At 37.6% G+C, this 25464-nt stretch overlaps 1 protein-coding gene across 1 annotated transcript in view; it reads right to left on the reverse strand.

The window, feature by feature from the left end:
- Window positions 1–3850: 3850 nt before the first annotated feature.
- RAD23B (RAD23 homolog B (S. cerevisiae)) overlaps window positions 3851–25464 on the reverse strand; it is a 61866-nt gene continuing 40252 nt past the window's right edge. The window contains exons 6-10 of the mRNA XM_006864692.1: window positions 22911–23038; window positions 20913–21048; window positions 18827–18954; window positions 17745–17918; window positions 3851–3964 (exon numbers count right to left, since the gene is read on the reverse strand). Coding sequence (XP_006864754.1) covers window positions 3851–3964; window positions 17745–17918; window positions 18827–18954; window positions 20913–21048; window positions 22911–23038 — 680 coding nt within the window. The remainder of the gene's footprint in view (window positions 3965–17744; window positions 17919–18826; window positions 18955–20912; window positions 21049–22910; window positions 23039–25464) is intronic.

The following is a 25464-nucleotide window of genomic DNA, read 5'->3' on the forward strand; positions in this document are numbered from 1 at the left end:
CCCCCCAAGTGCCCACTCTGATTCCCAGGGCCCAAAGATCCCCAAATGCATTAACCTGATTTTTGGAGGAATCCTGGTGTGGTGCTGGGTAATGAACCAGACCACAAGGCCGGCAGTTCAAACTCACCAGCCACTCCTCGGGAACCCTATACAGGGTTGCTGAGCCTCAACTGACTTGACAGCACTTTTCCAACAGCAATATATGGGGGAAACGCATCAGTAAGTCAAATGCTTTTGTGTTCCATTTCACTACTTTACTGTTTAGAGAAGCAAACCAACAGTAAGGAATCATCTTGAAATGGCAGTCTACACATGCTAGACTCTATTTTTTGGCAGATCATTGCCTCTTCTGCAGTGGAGGTGATACCAGTTCTCTGGGAAGACATGCTGCATACATGAGAACCAAACTGAAACAGACTTGAAGTCCAGAGTTTAAAATTGCCAAAAAGTTACACAAAGGAGCATACAATTTTATTTATGCTAGGTGAGTCATAGAACAGGGACTGACTAAATCTTTCTAAAATGGGAAAAGTAACTATTTCAGGCATTGGGCCTAATACCATTGTAGTTCACAGCACCATGGCCCTTGCAGCATGAGAGCAACTACAGGCAAGATGGACAGAGTGCTGTTTTCTCAGCAATTATGGACACACCTCACAACTCACAGGGCTTGTCACTGTAGTTTGTCAGCCTGACAGAGTGAAGCAAAATAGGTCGGCAGCTGAAAAGACATGCTGACCAGTTTCACAGCCAGAAAACCCACGAAAATAAGAGTTGGCTGGGAAGTATTCATTCCCTGCAATTGCTTACTTTGGATTGACCTTTTGTAGTTGGTTTTAGGCTGCTGTGACAAGTGAGGGGAGAATGGGAATTTCACTGCAATCTCCAGTAGCCCTTCACTTGGCAATCATGAATCTTGACTCATATCCTGTCATGTATTCCATGTCTGTCTGTGTTGACTGAGAATAAAAACAAACTACGCTCTGGTAGCGTAGTGGTTACGAATTGGGCTGTGAACCTTAAGGTCAGCGGTTCGAAACTACCAGCCGCTCCGCGGGAGAAAGATGAGGCTTTCTACTCCCGTAAAGATTTACACCCTCGGAAACCTTGTACAGGGTCGCTATGGGTCAGAACTGACTCGACGGCACTTAACAACAACAACATACATGGAGAGATATGGAGACCCAGTTAGTCTGACCCAGTGCCTGGGTGCAACATTCACCAATTACTTAAGAAAATAGAACTAGTGATTATAGCAGAATTCTGGTGTGGTGCTGTAGGATCAGCACTGGACTGCTAATCGTGTTAGTGGTTCAAACTCACCAGCCACTCCTTGGAAACCATATACAGGGTTGCTGAGTCGGAACCAACTCAATGACACTTAACCGTGATCACAACACTATCAATTTTTAAATCTAAAATTCTACGTGGCAGTCACTGAAAAAATGAGAAATGCAATGTCAGATGTATTAAAAATATTTTATCATCAATTCTCTAGAATCCTAGCCATCTAGTACAGGGATAAAGTATGTGGTGGAACACTTCATTAATTTTAAACAGTGAAAAAAAAATACCTGCCAACAGGATGGATGGCATCCTACTCAGACTTGTACAGGCCTAACATATAAACTCAGGCTTCCTCATATTTTCCATAGAGCAACTGTAACAATATATATACCTCCAGAGCCAGATGACAGAATACCTGTATCATCAAATTCCATCACTTACATTAGGAGATTGAGCAGAATGGTTTGTAAATTATAAAGACAAAAGCAAAAGGTCAAAAAAGCCTATTTCTTTTATAGTGTTCTTTAAGTCTATCAGGAAAGAGACAAACAAGGTAAAGGAAGGCCCAAACTTGGCCTGAGCTGTCTTCAGGTCAACTCTACTATATGATGTTCTGTTGTCCAAGGACAAGAGCTCCACGTCATCATCTTCTGTTGTCACTTTCCAGAAAAAAGAAGAGGCTGCTAGGTTGCTGCTGCTACTTTGTGTTTTCTCTTCAGGTTTTCAGTATGCTCTGAGCAGTAAGGCAGGAGGCAGAATGTTAATACATGAGCATTCCACTTTCCAATCAGAAATGCCACCCTTCTTTCCACCCCAGGACTGGAAAGATATACAGTTTATGGATTCTCATTTTATTCTCCTGAGACATTATGCATGATCCATTATAAAACATACAGTTAATATAAAGTCCAAAGACTTATCATGGTTATGGAAAAAACACATAAAAATTAAACTACATGATAACATTGTGTGTGTGTGTGGGGGGGGGAATCATGGTTTCATTTATTTTCATAGGTGACAGCTTATGAGTGCATGACGTAAAAGCTTAAAAATCACCAAACTGTACTAAGAATATTGCAACACTATGAAGGGGAAAATCTGTGCAAATCCGTCTTTTTACTCAGTATCTGGTGTGTATGTGGGGGGTTGGGGGGCAGCAGTGGACTATTTCTTTAAATCTTGTTTATATTTAGGCATAACAAATTTAAATGAATGAGTAGACAACTGCCCCCTTTTGTAATTTATAAATAACAATACCTATGAAGGAAAATCAAAAGAAAACAGATTTTAAAAATCCAAATAAAACCAGCACTACTATTAAGATTTTTCTTTTAATATGTCATGAGATACCCTGATTGTAGATGTTTAAGGTACTTTTCCAACTGAAACTCCCAACTCTACTAAAAAGTTTCACAAGTCTTTTTGTTTCCAATTTGGTTAAACGTCATCCACCTTTTCATTTTCAGAGTTAATATAATACTAATGACTTTAATGGCCATACATTCTTATCTAATAAAGAAAACATATTTACAAATGTCAGAAACCTAGTTTTGAAACATTTGCATCCATTTTTTACTAAATCAGTCTTTTATGGGTTTAATGAAGGGCAGTAATTTAAAATCATTTATAAACACATTTTTGTTGAGGAAAGATGAAGAGGAGCGTAAATGCTGCATTTCTCCATTGGCCCCCAAAAGTGCTCATATTTCACAAAGGGATACATCAAAAGCAAACATGCAATAGTTGTTTGAAAACTTTTACTGCAATATAACAATGAAGTAAACAGTAATTCAACACCTATCAATCCCCCCACACAAACAAACAAACAAAATATAAACAGGAAAATAACTCTGCCTATACTTGCACAGCGTCTCAAATTATGTTAGAAGGGTCTCACATTCAATGATCAAGACATTTTAAAATAGCAGTAATTATTTTCATTTTAAGAAAAGGTTCCCCTCTCCCCCTGCCCCAAGTATTTAACATGAAAGAATGGGCTCCCTTACACATTAACTGTATACTTATTTGAAGCAGCAACAATAACCATCAATAATTTGGCATTTCTGTTTGCAGTTGCTCCAAAAAAATTTTCAATTCCACAAAGCTATTATCCAGTGTTGCCATGAAATAGAGACTGTAGATTCTAGGTAGCAAAGATTCTTTCTGAAACCAATGTTAAGTCAAAGAAATACAAAGCAGGGCATTACACTAAATTTCTGGATCTATGACACTAAAAAGAGTGAAGCCTAGGAAAAGTTACCTACTGTTTTATAGAAGAAATAAAGACCTGCAAAAGCTGATTTTTGGTTGTACAATATTTTACACATTGTGTGGATTTGCGGCATCTGCTAATTTAAGCAGACATGCACTGTATTTATCCCTGCCCTATATCCTATATCCCTCCCTTCCCACCCCAACAATCTACTACCTTATACCAAGTATTGTGGATATGAGCCCAAATCATCCCAGACAATCCAGTGAACAAAGTTAGTGTAATGCACTGGTGTGAAGTGTGAGATTAAAAAAAAAAAAAAAGAAAGAAAAGAAAAAAAAAAAGTTTCTTTCAATCTTCATCAAAATTTTGTTGTAGAAGAAAATTGGCGGCCAAATTCTCATTCTTCTCACAAGCAAAATATGCTTGTATCACAAGTCCTTCAGGAAATCCTAATGCCTTTAACTGGAAGAAAAAAGAAAAATGATTTAAATTCAACTCACCAATTCTGGTATATTTAATTTTGTTTGCCTATTGGGGATCCCAGAATAGCACTACTATAACAGACTAACACACAATACTTGAAGAAATACACTACAAAGGACACCAAAAAGCTCTTGAAAATTTTAATGAATTCCTCCCCATCTTAGATGTCCAATCAAAGGTCTAGATGAAATCTAGGACCTTTCCTTACAATTCCAAGTCTTTGTCCTCAGTTAAAGTTATCACATTCTGGGCCACAAGCACTAAAATTTAGTTGTCAAATGACTCCACCTACAGATCTCTGGCCAACTACTCTGACAAAGGTACCACGATAATTCAATGAGAAATTAATAGTTTTCAACATATGCCTGACACAAATGAATATCCACATGAAAAACAATGAAGCTGAGAACCATATGCAAAAATCAACTCAAATGGACCAGAGATCTAGATGTATGTGCTAAAATTATAAAGCTCTTAAGAAGAAAACACAGGAGTAGATATTTATGATCTCTGATTAGGTAATGGCTTCTTTGATATATTTTTTAAAGCATCAACAAGAATAACAATTTGTATCTCATTAAAAACTAAAATTTTGTGCATCAAAGCACTGTGTTAAAAAAGAGATTAGATAACATACAGAATGGAAGACAATTATTAGTCAACCATATATGATTAGTACTTAATACTTAAAATATATAAACAAGTCCAACTCAACAAGAACACAAACAACTTTAAATTGGACAAAGGATTTGAACAGACATTTTCTCTAACAAAGATACAAGAATGGTTAATGAGGACATGCAAAGATGTTCAATATTATTAAAAACTGAAAATCACAATCACAAAATACTATCTCACCATCACAAATATGGTTTATTATCAGAAAAACAGAAAACAAGTATTAGCAAGTGCACTGCTAGTAAAAAGCAAAATGGTGTGGAGAACAGTTTAGTGATTCCTCAAAAAGTTAGTAAGAATTACCCATGTGACCCAAAAATGCCACTCCTTAGTATAAACCCCCCAAAAGACTGAAAAAGCACATCGATGCTCATTGCAACATTATTCACAATAGCCACAAGGTGGGAATAACCAAGGGTTTACCAACAGATGAATGGATGAACAAACTATGGCAAATACATGTAACAAAATATTATTCGGTCAAAAAGAAAGGAAGTGCTGATACATGCTGCAACAAAGATATATCCTGAAAACATTGTTCAAAAGGAAATAAGACAGATATAAAGAGATAAGTATCATGTATTGCAGGACCACACTTGAACAGCAAATGCAGACACACAAACATTTATTAGTAGTTCCAAGGACTGAAGAAGGGAGAAACTACAAGTACTACTGAAAGGGGTTCTGAAAACCATTTGGAAATAGATAATGGTGATGACTGCTTAACATGGTGACTATAACTAATGTCACTAAATTGCACGCTTAAAACAACGCGTAAAGTAGCACATTTTTGGTCATATATACAAGGTGGCTTCAATATATTCACAGAAAAATTCCATTCTCAAGTAACTTTTGAAGCCCCCTCAAATTTGCAACAACAAAAAATTTTAAATAAATAAATGGTGGAGGGTCAGAGCAAAAGAGAAAGACCCCCAATGAGATGGATTGGCCAAGTGGCAGCATCGATGGATTTAAGCATGGCAACAGTAGTGAGGTTGGCCCAGGATCAGGCAGTGTTTTGTTCTGCTGTGCATAAGGTCGCTATGGGTTGGTACCAACTTGATGACACCTAACAACAACATATATAAGCTGGACTCCTGGTATGGTGCTGTAAGATCAGCATTGGACTGCGAACCACAAGGCTGGCGATTCAAACCACGAGCTGTTCCTTGGATACCCCATAAGGAGTCCTTCTGAGTTGGAACCCACTCTTCAGCACTCAAAAACAACACACATAAACTAGTAAATGAATTGTTCTTAGCATATAAAGGGGTAAATATAAGACAGTATTAAATTGTAACTAATATACCCTTGTTATTAAAACAAGCCATGTCTTTCATACTAGGATTAAACATTACTCTCAATTTCCTTGCTTTATGTAACATTTTATAATTTAAAAAAAAAAAAAAAAGGGTAATCAAATGGTAGCATTATATATTTTGAGGTTAAGTCATGATGTTTTGTCTCCTTAGTTTTTATATGTTAAATGATGTTCTGACTCATTGTTGTTGTTGTTAAGTGCTGTTGAGTCGGGTCCGATCCATAGCGACCCTGTACAGGGTTTCCGAAGGTGTAAATCTTTACGGGAGTAGAAAGCCTCATCTTTCTCCCGCGGAGCAGCTGGTAGTTTCGAACCTGCTGACCTTAAGGTTCGCAGCCCGATTCGTAACCACTACGCTACCAGAGCTCATAGCAACCCTTTATAGGGTTTCCCAAAGAGTGGCTTGTGGGTTTGAAACGCCAACCTTGTGGTTAGCAATCCACTGCTGATCCTATATGTGCCACCCAGGACTCCTATACAGGGTCACTATGAGCTGGAACTGACTCAATCTAATTCATTGTTAAGTGCCATCCAGTCGGTTTCGACTCATAGCAACCCTGTATAAGGGTTTCCAAGGCTGTAAATCTTTGTGGGAGCATAAAGTCTCATCTCGAACAGCTGACCTTATAATTCTCAGTCAAGTGCTTATTACACCTAGATCCATCACACTCCCTCTCTAATTCACTAAGCACAGCACAGTTATCAGCCAAAGGTTATTTATGAATATATTCTCCAGTGGTCCAATCTAGTTCAGTCTTACATTTTAAAATGATCATGAGAAAAAGAAAACAAAACAAAACAAAACAGGATGAAAAGACACTCAAATCTGATTTTATTGTTATCTACATCTTGTCCTGGAGTCCTGGTGTGGCACTGTGGGTTAATGCGTCAGATTGCAAAGTCGTTTGAACTGCAAGGTTGTTGGTTCAAGATCACCAACTGCTCCTTGGAAACCCTACACAAGGTCGCTACGGGTCGGAATTGACTCAACGGCACTTGACAGAAAGTCTTGTCCTGGTATGGTACTACAGGATCAGCATTGGACAGCTAACCACAAGGCTGGTGATTCAAACCCACAAGTTGCTCCTCAGAAACTCTATACAAGGTCATTATGAGTTGGAACCGACTCAGTGGCAGTGGTTTTGCTTTTTTTTTGCTTTTTGATTAAACCTATTCGGGCTGCGAACTGCAAGGTCAGCAGCTCAAGACTACCAGCTGCTCCAAGGGAGAAAGATGAGGCTTTCTGCTCCCGTAAAGATTTACAGCCTCGGAAACCCTGTACAGGGTCGCTATGAGGCGGAACCAACTCCATGGCACACAGCCATGCCATGCCATTAGACATAAGAGACACTCATAAAATGCTTCACTGAACAGAATACACATTATTATCAAGCACAAGTAAAATATTCTCCAGATAGACCTTATATTATGTACCAAAACAAACCTAAATAGATTTGAAAGAACAGAAATTATACAATGTTCTCTTACTACAAGGAAATAAAGTTTGAAATCAACAACAGAACGAAATTTGGAAAATTGGAAACAACACAGTATAATCCTAAATAAACAATGGATCACAGAAGTAATTACAAGGAAATTCTGGAACTACTTTGAGATGAATGAAAATGTAACATACTTAGGAGGAAATGTTGTAGCTGTTCACTCACCTATAGGGAGAAAGGAAGATCTTAAAAATCAGTAACTTAACTTTCTATTTAAGACATTAGAAAATGAGCAAACTAAAACTGGATTAAGCAGTAGGAGGAAAGCAATGAAGATAAAAGGAAAAAAAAAAAAAAAAAGATTTAAAAACTAAAAAACCAAGAGTGAAAAATGACAAAGCTAAAAGTTGGTTCTTAAAAATGATCATAAAACTGACAGACCTTTAGCTATGCTGACTAAGGAAAACAAGAGGTCTAAAATAAAAAAAATGCTAGTGGGACAACTATAGGCCACAGAAAAATTAAAATTTCCCCTAAAAAGCCCAGGCCTGGTGTATTTTACTAACAATTGTACAATTAATGCCAACTCTTAAAAAAAAAAAAAAAAAACAGAAAAAAAGGAGGCGGAGGCAACACTTAGTTATCCAGGGCTGCTGTAACAAAAACATCACAAGTAGATGGCTTTAACAACGTAATTTTCTCACAATTTAGGTTAGGAGTCCAAATTCAGGGAACTAGCTCTATGCAAAGGTTTTTGTCTGTTTAGCTTCTGTTTCCTTGGAGGTATTTCCAGTGGCTTGGTATCAATCTCATCCCATCTCTGCTTGATAGCTTTTTATTTTAATCACTTTCATATCTGAAGATTGTTGTTATTGATGGTCCCATCAAGTAGAATCCGATTCACAACAACGCTACACAACAACACAACGAAACACTTTCAGGTCCTATGTCATCATCATAATTGTTACTTCTGAGCCCACTAGTTTGGCCTTTGTATCAGTTGTCTCATTAGGGTTCTTTCACTTCACTGGTGACCCTTCATTTTACCAAATATGAAGTCCTTCTCCCGGACATGAAAACATATCCAAAGTATGTGAGATGAAGTCTCACCATTCTTGTTTTTAAGGAGCACTGTGGTTATACTTCTTCCAAGACAGATTAGTTTGTTCTTCTGACACTCCATGGTACTTTCAATATTCTTTTCCAACACCACCATTCAAATGCATCGATTCTTCTATGTTCTTCCTTAATCATTGTACAACTTTCACAATGCATATGAAGCGACTGAAAATACCACACGTGGGTCAGGCGTACCGTAGTCTTCAAAACTATTATTTTTGCTTTTGAACATTTTAAAGAGGCCTTGTGCAACAGATTTGCCTAATGTAGTACAAGTAGATTTCTGGACTGCTGCTTCCATGAGTGTTAATTATAGATCTAAGCAAAATGAAGTTTTTGATTTAACAGTCTTTTCTCCATTTGTCGTGATGTTGCCTGTTGGTTCAGATGTGAGGGTTTTGGGGTTCTGTACAATACCATGCAATTCATACTAAAGGCATGTAAGTATCTTAAGTCCTCTTCACTTTCAGCAAGCAAGGTTGCATCATCTGCACATCGCAGTTTGTTAATAAGCCTTCTTCTAATCCTGATGCCAAATTCTGCTTCATATAACCAAGGCTCTCACATTATTTTCCCAGCATACAGACTGAATAAATATGGTAAAAGGATACAACTCTGGCACACATCTTACCTGGGTTTAAACCACTCAGTATTCCCTCCCTTGTTTTGTTCAAACAACTGCCTCTTGGTCTATGTTCTAGAACTCTACAGGTTCCTCATGAGCATAATTAATTGTTCTGGAATACCCAATTCTCCACAATGCTATTCATAGTTTGTCATGATCCACACAGTCAGAAGTTTTTACGTAGTCCATAAAGCACACATAAACATCTTTCTGGTATTCTCTGTTTCCAGCCAAGATCCATCTGATACGATAACCCTAGTTCCACATCTGTATCCAACTTGAATTTCTGACCGTTCCCTATCAATGTACTACTGCAACCATTATTGAAGTATCTTCAGCAAAATCTTACTTGTGAGCATGTGATATTAATCAGACTGTACAATGAAGTCTGCATTCCATTAAGTCATCTCTTATGAGGATCTCTTCCAATTGCGGCCTCCAAACTTCTTGTCATGTATGAACGAGTGCCTTCATTGCTGTATCAGTTTGCTGATGGATTTCACTTTGTACACTCAGTCAATTCCTGGAGCCTTGTTTTCCACCAAGGCCTTTAGTGCTGCTTGGACTTCCTCCGGTACCAATTTGTTTTTTCTTTTCAACTGTTTGAGTGTGGTTGGGTAAGCGATAGGGGTGGCGAGGAGTAAGGAGTTAGGGTTAGGACTAACGCTAGGTCTAGACAAGGCCTAGGACTTCACTTAGTGTTAGGGTAATGGTTAGGACTAGGTTTAATTAAGGGTTAAGGATTGCACTAGAGTTAGGAGGTAAGGCTTGGTGTCTAAGGTCTAGTTTTATTGATTTCCCTTACTTTTGGAAGTTCCCTTTTTTTACTGTATGTTTTGTTGCAAACAGGTTATCTCTGGGACCCTATTCAATGTAGGATAATTACTGGACCACAAGGTTGTTTGAATTACAAGACTGGCAGTTCAAATTCACTGATCATTCCTTGAAAACTTTATACAGGGTCACTATGAGTTGGAACCAACTCAGCAGCACTTGACAACAGGCTAGCTTTACTTTGAACATTCCACAGTCATTGCTACTCCTGAGCCCATTACTGCTCTCACTGAGCTAATCCATCTCAATGGGGGTTGAGTTCTGGTTGATATTGTTATGTATGTTGTTGTTGCTATGTGCTGTGGAGTGGTTCTGACTCAGCAACCCTGTGCAGGGTTTCTGAGGCTGTAAATCTTTACGGGAGCAGAAAGCCTCATCTTTCTCTTGTTCTCTTGTTGAACTGGTAGTTTCAAACTGCTAACCCTGAGGACAGCAGCCCAATTCGTAAATACTACGCTACCAAGAGCTCCTTATGTATGTTAGACTCAGGTTACTGTCTGCTATTGTTGGGTCTCTGTCCCAAGAACATCCTTTAGCGTCTTTTTTTTTTTTTTTTTTATGGTTTGATTTTTGCAAATTCTTGTACTTTCTATTTATGTAGAAATGTCCTAATTTCACAGTCACATTTGATGGACAAGTTTGCTAGATATGTATGATTCTCAGTTTGTAGTTTTTTTTTTTTTCCTTTTAGAGTTTTATATATGTCATTCCAATGACTTCTTGCCTACATGGTTTCTGCTGACAAATCAGGACTTACAGTCTTATTAGTTCTCATTTGTAGGTAACTTTTCAGTTTTTCTGAGCTGCTCTCAGGATTTTTTCCTTATCTTTGGTTTTAAAAAGTTTATGTCGTGAGTTTTTTGTTTTTAATTTGGGGGGTGGGAGGGGCTTGCTAGTATGGAGTTCATTTAACTTCTTGAATGGCTATCTTCTTATCTTTCATGATGTTAGGCAAGAAGGTCTTGGGCAGTTTTTTCTCTAATTCTGTCTCTTCCTATTCTGAAATTCCAATTACACGTGAGTTAGTCTTGTGATTTGTTGTTGTTAGGTGACATCAACTGGGCACTGACTCACAGTGACCCTATGCACACCAGAATAAAACACTGTCCAGTCCGTGCCAATCTCACAGTTATTGCTACTACTGAGCCTGTAACTGCTGCCACTGAGCTAATCCATCACAGTGGGTGGGTGAGGTCTTCCTCTTTTTTCCACTTACCAAACATGATATACTTCTCCAGGGACTGTTCCCGCCTGACAGTATGTCTATAAAGTATGAGAGATGAAGTCTGGCCATCCTGACTTCCAAGGAGCATTATGGTTGTACTTCTTCCAACACAGATGTTCTTTTGGCAGTCCATGATACTTTTACTATTTCCCTCCAACACCGCAACTCGAATGCATCAATTCTTCTATGGTCTTCCTTGTTCACTGTCCAACTTTTGCATGCATATGAAGGTTACTGAAAATACCATGACTTGGATCAGGCACACCACCTTAGTCCTCAAACAGGCATTTTTGCCCTTCAACACGTTTAACAAGATCTTGTGCAGATTTGCCTAATGCAATATGTCACTTGATTTCTTGATTGCTGTTTCTATGACTGTTGATGATCCCAGAAAAATGAAGTCTTTGACAACTTCAATCTTTTCTCCACTTACATGGATGTGTTTACTGGTCCAGTAGTGAGGATTTCTGTTTTCTCAACACTGATGTGCAAGCCATACCAAAGGCTGTGGTCTTTGTTTTTTTTTTTGTATTAAGTATATTAAGACCTCTTAGCTTTCAGCAAGCATTTGCATAATCTGCATATCACAGGCTGTTAATAAATCCTCCTCCAATCCTGATGCCATGTTTTTGTTTATATAATCCAGCTTCTTGTATTATTTACTCAGCATACAGAATAAGTATGTATGGTGAAATAATACACTCCTGACACACACCTTTCCTAATTTAAAACCATTTGGCATTCCCTTGTTCTATTCAAACTACTGCCTCATGACCACAATTAAGTGTTCTGGAATATTCATTCTCTGCAATGCTGTCCACAGCTTATCATTATTAACAAAATTTACTGCAAAGTCAATAAAGCACAGGTAAACATTTTTCTCTGCTTTCAGCTAAGATCCATCTGACATCAGCAATGGTATCACTCATTCCATGTCCTCTTCTGAATCTAGCTTGAACCTCTGAAAGTTCTCCTGTCAATGTAGGGCTGCCACCATTATGCATTATTTTTAGCAAGATTTTACTTGTATGAGATATAAATGAAATTTCCAGTGATTTCTGCATCCTGTTGGGTCACTTCTCTTTGGGATGTGCACAAATATGGGTCTCTTCCAGTCAGTTGGCCAGGTAGTGGTCTTCCAAGTTTCTTGGCATAGCTAAACAGTGACTCCAAGTCACTTCCAACATCAATTTATTTGAAGATTTCAATTTGCATTCCATCAATACCCAGTGCCGCCTTCTTTGACGATGTCTTCAATGCACCTTGGACTTGTTCCTTCAGGACCATTGGCTATTGATCATATGTTACCTCTTGAAATGGTTGAACACTGACCATTTCTGTTTAATTAAGTGACTGTGTATTCCTTCTATTTTCTTTTGATGCTTTCTGCATCATTCAATATTTATCCCATAGAATCCTTTAATATCTTAAATTGAGGCTTGGATTTTTTTTTCTTCAGTTCCCTTAGCTTGAGAAATGCTGAGCATGTTCTCCCAGTTTTGGTCTGTAATTCCAGGTCTTTGCACATTCCGTTATGATACCTGACTTTGTCTTCTCAAGCTGACCTTTGAAATTTTCTGTTCAGCTCTTTTACCTCATTTCACCCACTTGCTTTAGCATTTCTACATTGGAGAGACATTTAATGACCTTTTATTTTCTTCCTGTATGATGTTCTTGATGCCATCTCCCACAACTCTTCTGGTCTTCTATCTTTAGTGTCTAATGCATAAAATGGTTCTTCAGATGATCTCTTAATTCAGGTGGGATATATTTAAGGCAGTATTTTGGATCTCTCAGACATGTTTTAATTTTCTTCAGCTTCAGCCTGAATTGATGAGTAATTGATGGGCTGTTCTAGTTTGCCCCTGGTTTTGTTTTGACTGATGATATGGAGCTTTTCCACTTACCTTTCCAAGATGTAGTCACTTTGATTTCTCTATATTCCATCTGGTAAAATCCATGTGTGTAATTATCCTTTATTTTGTTTAAAAAAAGGTTATCTGCAATGAAGAATTCATTAATCTTGTAAAATTCTATCATGCAAATTTCAGCATCGTTTCTGTTCACCAAGGCCATATTTTTCAACTACTAATCTTCCCTCTGTTTCCAACCTTTGTATTCCAATCACCAGTAATTATCAATACATTTTGATTGCATGTTTGATCAATTTCACACTTAAGAAGCTGGTCGAATTCCTCGATTTCATCATCACTGACTTTAGTGCTTGGTGCATAAATTTGAGTAATAATGGTATTAACCGTTGTTCCTTGTAGGTGTATGGATATTTTCCTATCACAGACAGCACTGTTCTTCAAGACAGATCTTATATGTTCATTCTGATGATGAATGCTACTCCATTCCTCTTCAATTTGCCATTCCCGGCATAGTGTTGTTGTTGTTATGTGCCATCGAGTCAATACCGACTCCTAGCGACCCTATGCACAACAGAAGTAAACTCTGCCTGGTCCTGAGCCAACTTCACAATTGTTGCCACACTTGAACCTACTGATGATGCTGCCAATCCATCTCACTGGGGGTCTTCCTCTTTTTCTCTGACCCTCCACCTTACCAAACTTAATAGCCTTCTCTAGAGATTGGGTCCTCCTGACAATATGTCCGAAGTATGAGAGACAAAATCTGGCTATCCTGGCCTCCAAGGAGCACTCTGGCTGCACTTTTCCTCACACAGATCTGTTTGTTCTTTTGGCATCCCATGGTACTTTCAATATTCTCCTTCAACAAACAACTCAAATGTATCAATTCTTCTACGATCTTCCTTTTTCACTGTCCAACTTTCGCATGCATATGAGGTATATACCACAGGTATTTTAAATACCAGCAGGGTCATCCACAATGGACAAGTTTCAGATGAACTTCTAGACAAAGACAGACTAGGAAAAAGGAGAGACGAACCACTTCAGAATATTTAGTCACTGAAAAACTTATGAACAGCAGAGAAACACCAGGCATAGTAAACCATGAGAATGTCAGATTCAAAATGGCCAATACCAATCCGTTTCAGCTCACTAATTCCCAGGATACAGATGTTTAATATGCATTCCATTTCATTTTTGACAATTTCAATTTTCCTAGATTCATACTTAGCACATTCCATGTACTGATTATTAATGATGTTTATACAGCTATTTCTCTTGATTTTGAATTGTGTCCCATAGCAAATGAAGGTCTCGAAGGCTTTACTCCATTCGTGGCACCACGGTCAACTTAAGAAGGCAACTCTCCTCAGTCATGTTCTGAGTGTCACCATCTTCCAGCACTATATCTGAGAATATTCTGGTGCTGGCAGTGTTCCATTGCTATTCATTAAGTTTTTAGTGACTCAATAAATATTTGAAACTAGTCCGTCTCTCCCCTTCTTCCAAGTCTGTCTTCATCTGGAAGTTCAGCTGAAACCTATCCACCACGGGTGACCCTGCTGGTATTTAAAACACCCATGGCATAGCTTTCAGAATGACAGTACAATAAATATATTGACAGATGAGTGGTGGTCCACTTGATAGTGTCCCACATAAATCTTAAAAGATTAATATAAATTCTAGTCAGAGTGAGTATAATTTTTGACTCACCCTTATAGTTCTGATTCCATTTCTGGTAGTATTATATTTTCATCACTTGTTAGAGGCACTATGTCTTACTTCTTCAAGTAAGCTGAACTCTTCTGTTGCCCCTAGACATTGTGGTGTCATTGTGTTAATATTTGATTGATGCTTTTATGTTGGTGTGTTCTCAGCACTCACCACCTGTCTCCTGGTGGGTGTGATAGACTGGAAGAAAGTCTGAATACAATTCTAGGTTTCCTGTTGGAGTAGTATATTTCAGGGTAGGTTCACACGTCTCAGGCATAGGTTCCACAGGAGAGAGTGACACTGGCCACTCTGTTGGGGATAGTGGGACTGGCCAAGTCTCAGCTACCAGGAGGGAAAGAAACCAAGGGAGGGCTGCAACCCCTTGTCTCCTCCCTGTGGCCCAGGCCTATACATGCAGGCTGCTGTTATCAGCATATGCTTTGCAAAAGCTCAAGATGGTCGTACTGCTACACGTGAGCTGACATAGCCCTGCCTAGCTCTGGTAGTGTAGTGGTTACGAATCTGGCTGCGAACCTTCAGGTCAGCAGTTCAAAACTACCAGATGTTCTGCGGGAGAAAGATGAGGCTTTTGGCTCCCGTAAAAATTTACAGCCTTGGAAACCCTATATACAGGGTTGCTGTGAGTCAGAACCAACTCCGCGGCACATAACCACCAACCTCCTCTTCTAGTCAGCACTTAATCCACCTGTCCATCCTATATTCTGAAGCTCAGTGTTCCATGCCCACCATATATATCAATTTCACTTGTTCTATCATGTCTTTGTTGAAGAGGGTCTGCTCAGTGCATCTGCCTACTTTGCCACTGGTGCTTGATCACATATATGCCATCTCTTGAAGTAGTTGAACACTGACCATTTCTTTCTGGCAGAAATGAATGCCAAATTGTGAGACAATACAACACTACCATCTCACACAGTGATGCTATGTACTCTTATCATCTTTTGAAGCTTCCTACAGCATTAAAATATTATAAATTAAGAGTTGAATTTTTTCTTTAGTTCTTTCAACTTGAGAAATGCTGAGTGTTCTGAAGATATTGATTCAAAATATACCCAATACCTACCACCCTGTCTTACTTACATAATAAACATTCCACTCTAAAATTTGAGTAAATCACAGGCACAGAGATTAGGATTTACAACACATTTCAGGGGACACAATTCAATCTATAAAAACTTCTACACTTGACATTAGAAGCCCAGTAGTGTCTTGATACCAAAGCCAGACTATGACTTCAAAAGAGAAAAAAACCACGTACCCGTAGAATTTATTATGAATACAGACTAGCACCATCAACAGAATATTAGCAAACTAGATCTAGCAACATATATAAAGGACGAAACATCATGGTCATGTGGGGTTTAGCCCAGAGATATGAGATTGGTTCAATCTCTGAAAATCAATTTGTGGTAATAGAGCATATTAATAAAGAAGGATGAAATAAACCACATGTAGAAATATCTGACAACATCTAGCATCTCTGCATGATAAAAGCGCTTTAAGTAGGAACAGAAAGCAAACTTTTAGAGACTGATATATATATAATCCTATTGGAGAATAGGGGTCTCTTGTAATACTAATGAGGCCATGTCAGTGCACGGTGTGTCTTTAGACAATCACATCTGAGATATAAAAACAACAAGAAGCCATGGAGATTTTCAAGAACTCCAAGACACTTACACAGGATTTTCTCGCAAAGAGTTTTTTTCTACAGTGGGTAGTCAATCAGACTTCTAGCCTCCTAAACATAGAACAATAAACATAGAACATAGCCCAGACATAAAATCTCATACTATGGTCTTTTTTTAAAAGCAGGTAGTACAAGTGGATATCTCAAAAGAATGAAGCTGAACGTCTACATCTCACAATACATACAGAAATTTATCCAAAACTGCTAAAGCTTTTAGGAGAAAACAAAGGAGTGGACCTTTTGTTATACTGTATTAGGTAATGGTTTCTTTGATATGACACCAAACCCACAAGCAACAACAACAACAAAAAAGTCTCCAACAAAGAACTCACGAACTATCTTTCTCAAAATTAACATAGTTGCTATATAACAATTCAGACGAATCCTAATTCATTTTTGTTATTTGGGTAGTAAAAACATCACCATGATAAACATATCTTAAGAAACACACACTTATAAAACATCAAGCACTTAGGTATATTACAAAGCAAGCACTTAGGTATATATTACAAAGAACACATTATTGTCTGGATAATTTCCTACCGATTAAGTTACAACACACATTTATTCTAATGTCCATCTCAAGACACATTTTGCAAAATAAAACAGGGAGACAGGGCATAAATATAAAACTATGAGTCCTTCATTTCCAAATACTAATGAGGCCCACAGAAAATTGTACTGAGAGATTTGTCTTCAAATCTCTCAAGTTATGAAGACTTCTTATAAAGTCTATTCCACTGTCACAATCAGTCCTCACCAACCTAAGAAGGCTGGAGAGAGAAACAGGACAGTGAGTTCTAATGCTTACTTTAATTGTAAGTTTAATTCTTGTTAACATTTGAAATGTAAAAAGCTGGCAATCTAGAATTGTACATACATTTTAAGAGCATTTTCCCCTTATCAAAATTTAAAACATCAATGAAATTGTTTCTTAATGTATTCACACCTATTTCATGGTTGACCATTATATTACTGCTAGTCATTTGGCTTCACAGAGGACAAGACTGGGGAGCAGAACTGAAAAGAGACTGTCTTTATTGTAAAAACCCCCAGGTAATGATCTATTTGACTCTGTCCAAAAGAACTTCCTCCGATGAAAATATCTTGCATCTGTGGCATCAAATATACAGTGGCCACTAGTCCCACTGACTACTTGAGCACTTGAAATGCTAGTGTGACTAAGGAACTGAATTTTTAGTTTTGCTTAAACTCACCCTTTCTATAGCTTCTTTTTCCTGAGGCGTTACTTGAATGTAGTTCATATGACCACTTCCAGCTTCTGCAATTCCTCCACTGCCACCTCCACCCCCTCCTCCTCCTTGACCACCAGCTTCTTGAACTGGTTCATTTAACATCTGAATAAAATGCTCCTGGTGTTGGCTAATTTGCTGCGGTGATTTGAAGGACAGAGAAAAATAATGCATTGATAAAAAATATCTTCAGGAAAATAATTTAAATACAAATAAAGGGGAAGCTTTAACTTCACAACTGTAATATTTTACAGTGATTCTGGACTATTCAATTTTTGAAGGGATGCAAATTCTTATATATTATTAAAGAAACTCAGTACTTTTGAGATAAATGGTTAAGAGAATTTGTAAATGCCCTACCCACATCAATTAAAAAAAAACACTAGTTTGCCAACCATCATTCATAATTGTTGCCAAATTAATTTAATTAGTATTATTAAATTCTACATTTGAAAACTGTTGAATTGGCAAATGTTGTATTTTTACAATAAAAAAACAAAACAAAAACCTCTCTTGGACTATCAACTGAAGGCTTAATCAAAAGACAAAAAGCTATTCTTTACATACCAGATAGCTACAAAGAGTTCATTCAAGGAAAAATGGAATTAAAAGCCAGTAGAATTTTCCAACAAAATTTTCTAAGCCCTTAATAAATATTTTATCTCCATGCTGGTAGGCAGTACAATGATCTGAGCATGATATATACCTACAGCTATATTTTTTAAGAGGCAGAACTCCACTCATAATAACTTGAGAAAAGTGGATTAAAAATTTACACATTTTCTTTGTTACAGAGCCTCTCAGATTCTTTACTACATTTATGTGCATCAGAAATCTCCAAGAGGAAAACATAAACTTAGTATTTGACCAAGTAAATGAACCCAACCTCTATCTACCTTATTAATGTTTCTAGATCATAATATTTTATTGAAGGTAATGTAAGAGAATGTTTTAACAGCAAGCTGTTGTTTGGTGCTAATGGACATTTTCACAATGTGATATACTCTAAAGCCTACTTTCAAAATCAACAGATATTAAAAAATCACCTGTAGTAATTGAGGATTCTCTCGACCTATCTGTTGTAGTAATGCTGGAAGCAGGGAAGGATTCTGTTGAATAATTTGTCTCATCTGTTGGAACTGAGGCTGATTCCGTAAAAATTCAAGGGGATGTCCTAAAAACACACACATATTTAAAAATAAAAGTAGTAATTGCATATATAAAGGATTCAGCCATACATTTAGAAAGCAAACACTGGCAAATAAAAATTAGGATTGTGATTGTCAGATATAAGTAAATAATATACATGACTGCAAGATGTGTTGGTGCTGGTTGTGATGTGCCATGGAGTCAGTTACAACTCATAGCGACCCTGCAAAGGGTTTCTGAGGCTATAAATCTTTATAGGAGCAGAAAGCCTCATCTTTCTTCTGTGGAATGGCTAGTAATTATAAACTGCTGACCTTGAGATTTGCAGTCCAACTTATAACCATTAAGCGCTACCAGAGCTCTTTACTTCAGATGTACCAACTTGAAACTCCACTATCAAGGAAATTACTAAAAAAGGTTCTTTGAGAGTACAAAACACTAGAACTTAACTGTGTTACAACTGTCCTGGGCATAAAATAATAGTGCTTGGGACCTGTATGTATATCATCAGAATAAAATGTACTAAAAGTTGATAATACTTCAGAACTTACAAAAAGCAAGAACACTACTTAATTTACAACATAACCAAAAACCCTCAAAGAAAACAATCTGAGCTCAAACCTCAGACCACTAGTGTTATTAATATAAATGGAATAATAATTAGCAAAAAGACTTTTACTGAAATTTCAAACATCTGCAATCTTTTACAACTTGAGGCATGTAAGCTATAAAATAATGTGAGATGAATATATTTAGAGATCTTTAGTCTTTACAATAATAAATATAAATTGTTGTTGTTGCTAAGTGCCATCGAGTTGGTTCTGACTCATGGTGACCCTATATAGGGTTTCCAAGGAACAAGTGGTAGGTTTGAACTTCCAACTCTGTGGTTCTCAGTCCAATGTTTATCCTACATGCCCAGTAAGACATAAGATAAATAACTTCTGACTTTTCTGGGGTATGTGTTTATCTGGTTATGTTAAGCAAACAACAAACCATGTTTGTAGTTATGAGTAATGAGAATTTAGATGTCAGAAGACAATCAAAATATAGCTGTCGCTGCACATGAGCATTTTTTTTCCTGTGTTGTATAATGTAGAACATTAATTCTATAAAAGAAGAAAATCAGATTGGGAAACGAAGTGACCTAATAAAGAGCTCTAGTAGCCAAGTGGTTACGAATGGGGCTGCTAATCTCACAGTTAGCAATTCAAAACTACCAGCTATTCCACAGAGAAAGATGAGGCTTTCTGCTCCCGTAAAGATTTACAGCCTCAGAAACCCTGTACAGGATCGCTAAGAGTCGGAAACAACTCTATGGCACATAACAACAAGTGCTGAATATGAAAGCAACCCAAATCTGATATCAAAGCTGTCACTTTCTCTGTATGCACAAAGCACTGAGGGATGTTTATCACCCAGAGCTGATAACTTTTAGAGTGAGTCAGAAAATGCATAAAAGAATACCCTCTTCAAAAATAAGTTTAACTTAGTACAGTTCTTCTGACTTAATGTTATATATATTTTATGGCCGTGCTCAGGAGAAAATGAAGAGACTAGGAGAACAAACCATTCTGAATGGTTTCATGTGGCACTGCCGGCTAAGCACTGCGCTGCTAATCAACCAGAAGGTCAAAGGTTCAAACTCACCAGTCACTCCGTGGACACCCTACACAGGGCTGCTGAACCGACTTGACAGCACTTAACAACAACAACTGCAACCTCAAAAGTAGTTTTATCTTGAATAATCTATATAGAATCTGTTCTTTGTCAAAACAGTAGCGTTGATGTTTAATATCAGCAAAGGTTATCTCTTACAGCCATTTGGGCGCCTCTCTAACATCACTTTACAGGAAATTCACTTTAGGGGTTATTAGAATCCTTTGGGAACCAACTCCACGGCATATAACAACAACAAAATCCTTTGGGAATTAACTAAAATTTGAAAACTATTTCCTCCCCAATGAAAAATTTCTTCTTTACCTCCAGAACTTGTTGTTGTAGTTGTTGCTGTAGTTGTTGCTGCGGCTGTAGCCACTGCTGAAGACTGAGGTGCGCCAGTACTAGCTGCCTGAGGAGGGTCAACCACAGCCTGACTCTCTCTATCTCCAGGAATGCCCTAAAACATCGTTTTCAGAGGAAAAGATTCATTAGTCCATTTAATATTACTATTTTCTAAAAGCATCAAACAGATACCTGTTTCAATTAGAAGTAAAAGAGTTATTAGGAACCAATCAATACTCAAATTAGGTTGGAAATAACCTAGCGGTAAAAAAAACAACAATGCTCAAATATAAGGCAGCGCTGTCCAGCAGACCATTCCACGATCATGGAAATCCTTCCTATTTGTATTGTCCACATACAGCTACTGAGAACTTGAAATATGGCTATTGTTATGTCCGCTTATACAAGGGTTAGCAATTAAAAAAACCAAAACAACAACAATGAGTACATAGTAAAACATGTATTACAAAGTACCTGAGACAAGATCTTGAATTAGGTTAATAATGTACAACATTTAAAAAGTTAATTAGTTAAAAATTTAAAACACACCTCCTCTCCTCAAAGTAAGATTCTAAGACCAGGTGTATATGAAAATAGAGCATGATCACACAAGATCATAAATGGAAGAGGACTTTATCATAACATAACTGTCAAACCACTTATAATCATGGTCCAGCAAGCTGATACATAGCCATTACAGTCAGCATTACTCTTACTGTTGCCTCACAACTTGACATTCATCTCTGCCATATTTGTGTCATTAACGTGGAAAAAATAGTTTGATTTTTTTTTTTTTTACTACTATTATAAACGTGAAATGTAGGATAATGAGATAGAGGATCTAGTAATATATGCATCTTACTAATATTCAACATATTCTAAGGATATTGTGCTATATACATCACTAGTGTATTTTAAAATTTATCGAAACTTTCTCAGTGGCTGGTCAGTAAAAGATTGCATCTGCAACCTCGCCTTAAGACCAACCAAAGGTTTTTGATGCATATACGAGTTTTAAAATGACACGAAAAGGAAAAGTCTAATGGAGATAGACCAGGAAGCTAAGCAGAGGATCTCCTTTCCTGTACTAAATCACGGTCAAACAAAGCGTCACCTCTAGTGTTGCATATAAAAAAAAAAAAAAAAAATTGATTCACAACTAACAAAATCAAATATATCCAAAAAATTTAAATAAATAATTTTTTTTGTGTGGAGAAGGCACACAAACTCAATCCATGACAACTAAATAATTAAACTTTCAAGTGATACTTTAAGGAAATAGATAACTTCTATAGTTATTACAACTTAAAACTGCACTAACAGTTTTGGGACACCCTATTCCTTCTATGGAGTCCTGGTGTGGCGCTGTGGGTTAATGCGCCAGACTGCAAAGCCATTTGAACTACAAAATCGGTGGTTCAAGCTCACTAGTCACTCCTTGGAAACCCTATACAGAGTCGCTACGGGTCGGAACCGACTCGACAACACTTAACAACAACAATCCTTCTATAACTATTGAAACCTTCTTTATGGAAGTTCTTATTGGATTTAAAGGAGAATGAAGGAGGAACTACTATAGCTGAATAGGAAATGGCATATTCTCCCATTTTCCAATAAACCAGAAGTCAAAGAACAATATAAAGAATGATGAGTAATGAATGGCAGGGTAATGGTTGCCTGCATTAGATGTCATTCCAAGTGCTAGAGAAGATGTTTCTGAGAGAACACAAATTCAACTTCAGGTACCAATACCCGCCTGTCCCTTTGTTTTCCTGCTGCTGTCATGATGGAAGCTATGCCACTGATACTTCAAATACCTATAGAACCACCAAGAGGGCCTTCCAGACTAAGACACAAAAGGGAGAAAGGCTAGTGATCTACTCCTGAAAACTAGACAATGGAGATACTTTCTTCTTATTTCTTTGAGATATTGGTCCTAAACAATTAGAATGAAGAAAAGTTAAATATGTTTCTTACCATTAAAAGATACTCCACTGCTCGGTCAGGGTTGTTGAAACTAGCTCTTAGGGCTGCAATAACTTGTTCTCGTTCATAGCCCATTGACATGATTTCAGTTACCATATTCTCATAGGACTGACCAGTCACTAAAAAAAAAAAAAAGGTGGGAACATTCAACAAAAATAAATTCTCCAGGCACTAAAGTGCTAGGAATATAAAGATGATCAAGTATAAATGATAAACAAAGGCTGCAAATAAAATTAATCAGCTGACCTGAAGGGAAATTAAAAGGAGCTCTGGTAGTGTAGTGGTTACAAGTTAGGCTGCTAACTTCAAGATCAGCAGTTCAAAACTACCAGTCATTCCACAGAGAAAGACGACGCTTTCTGCTCCCATAAAGATTTACAGCCTCAGAAACCCTATGCAGGAGTCGGAACCACCATCCAGCTATGACCAATGTAATTGCCACCCGTCCTTAAAAAGTAGGAGGAGGTTAGAGAATAGATGTGAGAACAGTATCATGGTCAGAAATGGAGGAAGTGTGTCTGTGAGTAAAGGAATGTGAGCGGCCTCTAGAAACTAGAAATGGAAAGGAAATAGAGTTTTCCCTTAAAAAAATTTGTTGCATTGAGTCAAATCAGAATCAGAGAGCATGTAGATCACGAAACCACTGCTGCTGAGTTACTTCTGACTCAGGCCTTTTCTCCCAGAGGGGCTGGTGAGTTTGAACCTATGGCCTTTCAGTGAAAAACGGAGTGCTTAGCCTCAGTGCCAATGGTGCTACATTCCATACAGGAAATGTAGCCCTGCTGACCCCTTAGTGAGATGTGTCACACATGCAACCTACAGAACACATAACTGGTATACAAGGATGAGTCATAAATTATGTGCACTCTGGTTACATTAAAACGCCTGTCCTTGTCCACAGCTGGTAATAACACTGAGCATGCACATGAAATGATTCTGTCTAATAGACAAGTGACAGTGAATTATATGCAAATCATTTACAAATCAGCCAAGGCTCTGCCTATGAAATAATTCACAAAACATCCTCCCTACACTACTAATCTTGCTCCATGGGACGTTCACATGTTTGGTTCCCTGAAAGCAGCCCTTCGACAACAAAGATTCACCTCTGATGAAGCAATGAAGACAGTAGTGAATTCATGGCTCACAGCTCAGCCCTGAACATTTCTTATTAAGGGAATATGAAAGCTTACTGACAGATGGACAAAGTGTATGTCTTTTCTAAAAGTTTATTAATTCTATAAAGATAAAAGTTTATAAATTCCATAGCCAAAATGCAGATTTGTGACTCATGATCGTATAACTGTTTTACACCATTAAATTTGTGGTAGTTTATTATAGTATGAATAGAAAATTATCATATATTTAATAATAAGTTATCATAGAAATGGAATCCTGGTGTGGCACTGTAGGATAAGCACGAGACCGAAAGATTGGTCTGAATCCCAAAGTCAGTGATTGAAACTCACCAGTTGCTCCTCAGAAACCCTATACAGGGTCGCTATGAGTTGTAAACCACATTTCTATGATGGCACTTAACAACAACCACATCATCATAGAAATATCAAGTACAAATGTAGCACAGAAAAGAGAATCGTCAGGTTGTCAAAGAAGGCACTAAAGAAGAGACAGATAAACTGAATTTCTACAAACATGTAGATGAGGCATCTCAAGTATTCAACTCCGTGTTAATAAGTTAGCAGTTTTCCTCGACACCTTATATTATTAAAATAGTTAAGGGGGGTATAGGGAATAGAAAGTCACAATCTCACCCACCACACAAAGTAGGTATACTGTCAGAAGTACGATTACACTAGCAAATCACTTTCCACAAGCTCTCCCCTACACTCCCATAGGTGAGGACCACTCTTCAAGGAAATACCACCAGACAACAGAGAACATGCTGATCTAACTAAAGTAGAATTTCCCACATCTTGTTGGAGTCCTGGTGTGGTGCTGTAGGATAAACACTGGACTACTAACAACAAGGTTGGTGGTTCAAACCCACCTGCTGTTCCTCTGAAACCCTACTCAGGGTCACTATGAGTCCGAAATGACTAGACAGCACTCAATAACAACTAGTTAGCTGCCATCAAGTTGGCCTCTGACTCATGGTGATCCCACGCACAATGGAGCCAAACACTGCCTGTTTGGTCCTGAGCCAACACCATGATCAGTTGGATCTGACCACTGTGAACCATAGGGTTTTCACTGGCAGATTTCCATAGGGCTATCTCCAGGCTTTTCTTTCTAATCTATCTTAATCTGGCAGCTCTAGTATCATGTCATGATTTACAATTATTTTTATTTTGTTTTCTTCCTGCCACTTGCAGGAAGAAGATTCAACCACGAAAGGAACTGTGTCAGTTCATATTTTTTTCTTAAGACACAGTTGATGTACAATATGTTGAATAAATTATGTATTTCTGTAGTCTTTTCAGTAATAAAGACTTAGGTATGAAATGTTAGCTATAAAGCTTAAATCTCACTGAACAAATTCTGCATTTGATATTTCATTCAAGAGTAACAACCTTCTCTTTCCCAA

This window comes from Chrysochloris asiatica, unplaced genomic scaffold (assembly GCF_000296735.1).
Source record: "Chrysochloris asiatica unplaced genomic scaffold, ChrAsi1.0 scaffold00069, whole genome shotgun sequence".
NCBI lineage: Eukaryota > Metazoa > Chordata > Mammalia > Afrosoricida > Chrysochloridae > Chrysochloris > Chrysochloris asiatica.